Source organism: Urtica dioica, chromosome 5 (assembly GCF_054948205.1).
Source record: "Urtica dioica subsp. dioica isolate 48M chromosome 5, U.dioica_male_clone48M_v1_H2, whole genome shotgun sequence".
NCBI classification, from domain to species: domain Eukaryota; kingdom Viridiplantae; phylum Streptophyta; class Magnoliopsida; order Rosales; family Urticaceae; genus Urtica; species Urtica dioica.
The window spans coordinates 41,562,400-41,568,330 of NC_142760.1; the positions used below are offsets into that span (position 1 = coordinate 41,562,400).

At 47.6% G+C, this 5,931-nt stretch overlaps 1 protein-coding gene across 1 annotated transcript; it reads left to right on the forward strand.

Annotated features, from left to right (window-relative positions):
* The first annotated feature begins 4,546 nt into the window (after positions 1–4,546).
* LOC149398609 (uncharacterized) lies at positions 4,547–5,656 on the forward strand. Its single transcript, XM_089614626.1, has one exon. The coding sequence runs from the start codon at positions 4,547–4,549 to the stop codon at positions 5,654–5,656; it is 1,110 nt and encodes a 369-aa protein (XP_089470752.1).
* The last annotated feature ends 275 nt before the right edge of the window (positions 5,657–5,931 follow it).

Sequence of the window (5,931 nt, forward strand, 5' to 3'; positions counted from 1 at the left end):
AAGGAATATATCTCATTAAAAATAAAAACAATGATAACATGGGTATTTATAGTTATTGATAACCAAAACAAACGACAAAGAAAATAATAAAAGAAATAAACGACCACTAACTAACTAAAACGATCTAAACCAAAACTCTCTTATTCCAATAATGTTTGTAATTGTTCTAATAGGGTTAGAGACCGGGAGGTGATAATCCGACAGACCGGGAGGTGATAATCCGACAATTTGATAGATTTATCGGCGACTCAGGAGAGATCAATAATTACAATTAAGTGAGTTTGACTAGCAACATAGAGAATAAATTGGGATAAATTGTGTTAGAAATTTCCAACAAGATCAAGATTAGTGAAATCGAAATCTAGTCGTTTTTTTATTAATTTGAATCACATTATTTATTTTATTCTTGCTTATTTTATTTTTAGTTCTTATTTTATTTTAATCTTTCATCAAATTTAATTTATATTTAATATTTATTATTTAATTAGAAAAGATAATTATAATAGTTCATTAATTTTGATATTAGTTATCATGGTTCGACACTCATTCTTATAACTTTATATTACTTCTGCTGACATGTTGTACAGTGAATTTTCGCAACATCTATTTTTATATGTTTAAGCTTAAGAGTGATAAGAGACTTTGGAGTTTTGAAGTCAACACAACTGAAGTCGATCAATTCGGTAAATTACATATGATATGTGCAACTTTTCATGATGTGCTATTAAACATATCAATATAATATCATACATAAATATTTCTGTGCTGTAAATTAAAGCAATATCTACATTATTGATGATCGTACATTCACTAGCCACTAGCCAGTACAATTTTTCAAGTCTTTTAGTCTTTTTCTGGGTTTGAAAATTCAACACAAGCAAGTCTATCTAGACTAACATAGAGTGTCTACACGTATAAAAAAAAAAGAGGATAATGATTGAAGACACACAACAGAATTGACTAGTTCTTTTTTTTGCAGCAACCTCGAAAGAGACATGAGACAGAAGATTCAACATGTATATACCATTCAAATAATAAAATGAGCTTCCTATGAAAAAAAAAAGAAAAAAAAAAAGAGCTTTAACCTTATTATATGTGGCAGCCTTATTATTATTATTATTATATATATATATATATAGCTCTACAGTGGCGTGAGAAAATTCTTAGTGACTGACTAGAAAGGCCAACTTTTAAACTTTAGTTTTACTTAACGAAGTGTCTTAGAATGCGCTTTTTTTTTCTGACCATTAAGGATATTATATTATAATTTATATACTCGGAGTGCGTTTAATTTCTTTTCCAAATCACCAAGAAAAGATCAGTATAGTAATAAAAGAGCAGAAAGCAAATTAGATTGAATAAGAATGTAGCATAGGAATACTAATTTATATGTACATTATTAGTCAATGAACTGTGAGACGGGTCTTCTCTTCTTAAATAGTCTAATAATCAAAGGTCGAAATATTGATATCGACGGATATACCGTGAGTCTAATGTTATAGAGATATCGTTTATTAATAGATATATCGACAGATAAGAGATAATTTTCATTGTTTAGTTTTTACTTGAATTTATCATTTTCAACTCTTCTTTTTCAGTTTTAAAGGTTCATTTCAAATTATTTTAATAAAAATTCTTGTGTTTTCACTTAAAATTACGAAGTAGTAAGTGTTGCGTGGGATTTTTACCCACCCAAAAAACATTAAGGCCCAACTCAACCAAGGGCGCATGGCGACCCCGGCCCAAAGAGTAGAGCCCGGGATTAAGACAAGTCAAGCTCGACCTCCAGGCAGGATCGACCTCCAGACGAGCTCGACCCCCAGGTAGGCTCGACCTCCAGGCGAGCTAGACCTCCAGGCAGCTCGACGTCAGCTCGACCTATGAGCTCGACCTCGGCAGCTCGGCCTCAGCTCGACCTCGTCAGTTCGACCTCGGCAGCTCGGCCTCAGCTCGACCTCGTCAGTTCGACCTCGTCAGCTCGACCTATGAGCTCGACCTCGGCAGCTCGGCCTCAGCTCGACCTCGTCAGTTCGACCTCATCAGTTCGACCTCGTCAGCTCGACCTTGTCAGTTCGACCTCGTCAGTTCGACCTCGTCAGCTCGGCCTCAGCTCGACCTTGTCAGTTCGACCTCAGTTCGACCTCGTCAGCTCGACCTCGTCAGTTCGACCTATGAGCTCGACCTCGGCAGCTCGGCCTCAGTTCGACCTCGTCAGTTCGACCTCGTCAGCTCGACCTTGTCAGTTCGACCTCGTCAGTTCGACCTCGTCAGCTCGGCCTCAGCTCGACCTCGTCAGTTCGACCTCAGTTCGACCTCGTCAGCTCGACCTCGTCAGCTCGACCTATGAGCTCGACCTCGGCAACTCGGCCTCAGTTCGACCTCGTCAGTTCGACCTCGTCAGCTCGACCTTGTCAGTTCGACCTCGTCAGTTCGACCTCGTCAGCTCGGCCTCAGCTCGACCTCGTCAGTTCGACCTCGTCAGCTCGACCTCGTCAGTTCGACCTCGTCAGCTCGACCTATGAGCTCAACCTCGGCAGCTCGGCCTCAGCTCGACGTCAGTTCGACCTCGTCAGCTCGACCTCGTCAGTTCGTCATCGGCAGCTCGGCCTTAGCTCGACCTCGTCAGTTCGACCTCAGCTTGACCTCGTCAGCTCGACCTCGTCAGTTCGACCTCGGCAGCTCGGCCTCAGCTCGACCTCGTCAGTTCGACCTCGGCAGCTCGGCCTCAGCTCGACGTCAGTTCGACCTCGTCAGCTCGACCTCGTCAGTTCGACCTCGTCAGTTCGACCTCGGCAGCTCGGCCTCAGCTCGACCTCGTCAGTTCGACCTCGTCAGCTCGACCTCGGCAGCTCGGCCTCAGCTCGACGTCAGTTCGACCTCGTCAGCTCGACCTCGTTAGTTCGACCTCGGCAGCTCGGCCTCAGCTCGATCTCGTCAGGTCGACCTCGTCACAAAACCTGAGGAACCTTCAGGTAAAGCTCACAAAACCTGAGGAACCTTCAGGTGAGGCTCACAATACCTGAGGAACCTTCCGGTAAAGCTCACAAAACCTGAGGAACCTTCTGGTAAAGCTCTCAAAACCTGAGGATCCTTCCGGCAAAGCTCACAAAACCTTAGGATCCTTCCGGTAAAGCTCATAAAACCGGAGGGTCCCTCCGACCAAGTTTCCATAACTTTTCACATTCAAAATCCTATAAATACCTCCATTTTTCCCATTTGGAGGTAAGTTGGCTCACACTTACAAAAACCTCTGCTTTTCTCTCTCGAACCAAAAGCAAGACACCTAGACTAATGTTGAGCGTCGGAGTGCCCGCCGGAGGAAACCCCTCCGCGGTCCTTTAGTTCACTTCTCTCTCTTTTCCCAGGTGAAGGGGCGCCGGAAAACCCTTTCCGACACGGCGGAGGCAGGTCGGGAATCAAGGACGAAGAACGCGTTCCCGACGAAGAAGAAAGCAAAGCATTGTCTCCCTCTTACGATTCTAAGATCCTCTGAAGCTCCTGTACGCTCTGGGCTTAGTCCCGGACTCCCTTGAGCCCATTGGACTTTCGAAAAGTAATTTGGGCCGACCCCACACTAGGCACGTGACTATTCCAGGCACGCCACGTGTCCTCGAATGTTAAACCAAAAAAACGGCTTAACATTTTGGCGCTAAAAGGAGGGGGTCTCGAGAACAACCACGAGCTCTCCACCGGCAAACTCACTTCCTACACGGAAGACCACAAATCTCAGGTACAACAAATGGCTAGCCACTTAGCCATCTCCGAGGGCGGCGCCCCTCCGGCGGGAAGCATCGCATTCAACACTCGGGCCCGAGCCCGTCAAGCCCAAGAGAACGACGTCCCCCGAGAGGAATCTCTCCCCGCACTCGTTCAAGGCGACCGAGACGCAAGAATGGAGCGAATCGAGACGAGTATTTTTCGTCTCGCCGGCGTTGTTGCGAGACTCGGAGGCCAAGGCACCCTCATCAACGACGTCTTCGATGAACAAGACGTATCGGAGTATATCCCGTTGGGACCGGAAATTGAAGACTCGGAGCAAGTCTCCGACGACATCCCCGATCCGAGCATTCAGGACATCGGCCACAACCACCTCGAAGGAGCACGATGAGTTCATGACCATCACCGACGCCGTCAGGCTGGCCGAGCGGTGGTCGAGCCAAGGCCACGAAACCACCCGGCCGCCTCACAAAGCTCTCGCTCATTCGTTGAGGCTAGAACGGATCGGTCGCGTCCGTCCACCTTCGATCGCCGAGGCCGCGAAGAGGACACGGCGGATAGCGGCGATACTCGAAGGTTCGCGCCACCAAGACGCATCCATAACCCGAGACCCGGGACCCGCCATGACCGAGACCAAAGGCAACAGCTAAACGCTCGATTGGAGATTCCACGGAATCCCCACCCCCCGGCGAACCCCCGAGCGGCAACGGGACCGATCCCGACCGATCCAACTCCACCACACATTGCGCCTCTCGACCAAGCGTCTAACGAGAGAGGACGCACGACAAGACTTGCCCCCGCGGTAACCCCCACTAACAATACGGACGTGATGACACTCTTCCAAAAGTTGAGGGACGAAGTGCAAGACATCAGAGCAACCCAAACATTGACGCCAGACATCCGCAACATGATGGAAGACGCTGCGTCTCCATTCACCACGAATATCCTCGCAGAGGATTTTAAGCACGACTTCGTTCTACCACGCATCCCTGCTTACGATGGAAAGGCTGACCCACTTTGTCACATACATCAGTACCAGATGTGGATGAAAGTGGGGAGACACTCAATGGCGATCATGTGTCAGGCTTTTTGCCTCACCTTGAGCGGCCCTGCCTACCAATGGTTCCTCAAGCTAAGGCCTGGAACCATTCGATCTTTCGAGGAGCTGCAACAAAACTTTCTTGCCCGCTTCAGCGGCTCTAGAGAGAGAAAGCTGGGTAAGAGCCACCTCCGGACAGTCAGGCAGAGGAGAAGCGAATCTCTGCGCGAATACTTGTCACGTTTCACTGAGGAATCAAACAGAGTTGACAAGTTCGAAGATGGCGACGCCATTTCGGCGATTCTCGACGGACTCCTACTTGGCGACTTCCTCAATTCCTTGATCAAGAAAGAGCCAAAGACAATGACCGAGCTCACGGCCCGAGCCGGGAAATACATCGCTCTAGAAGAGTTTGTCCAGATCCGAAGGACAAACGACCAAGGAAATCGCCGAAGGGAGGACGAAGAGTCCGACGACTGGAGAAGGAAAAAGGCGCGTGCCGACAATTCCGGACGACCTCACGCTAATTCAAAGAGTCTGTTGGTGGAAAAATTTCGAGACCACTCGAATTTCACTCCGCTGAACGCCCCGCCCGAGAGGATCCTCGTGTTAGCTCGCGACAAGTTTACCGACCCCGCGCCTCTAAAATGCGATCCTGCTAAACGAGACCGGTCCAAGTACTGCGAGTTTCACCAGTGTTACGGACATGTGACCTCTGGATGCATCGATTTGAAGAGACAAATCGAGTCCTTAATCCGAGGAGGAGAACTAAAAGAGTTCGTTCTTAAAATGGTCAACAACTCTGAAGCCTCGACAAGCCGATACGGCAAAGCAGTCGACAAGGGGAACAATGAGAACGAAGCTCAAAGGGCAAGAGCTCCTCTCAACGTTGTCACCTAAAAGTTAGAAGCCGCCCAGGCAAGAGCAAGACCCGCATAAACGATCAGACTCCACTTAATCTACGTTTCTATCACCATCTGTTTGTGTCTCATCACATGTAATTCCCGCGAAGAGAAACCTTTTGTAATTCACCCAGTGGAAATACTTATATCAATGATAAAATGATCCATTTTGTTACCTCTAACATGAACTTAGCCCCCGTGGCTCCAAAAATCCCGACCCCCGTGGTTTAGGGTCGATTCGATCCCCGTGATCGAGTCGCTTAAGGCCCCCGT

Bases quoted from the DNA above. Each gene is read 5' to 3' on its own strand.
- LOC149398609 (XM_089614626.1), top strand. From the start codon at position 4,547: ATGACACTCTTCCAAAAGTTGAGGGACGAAGTGCAAGACATCAGAGCA.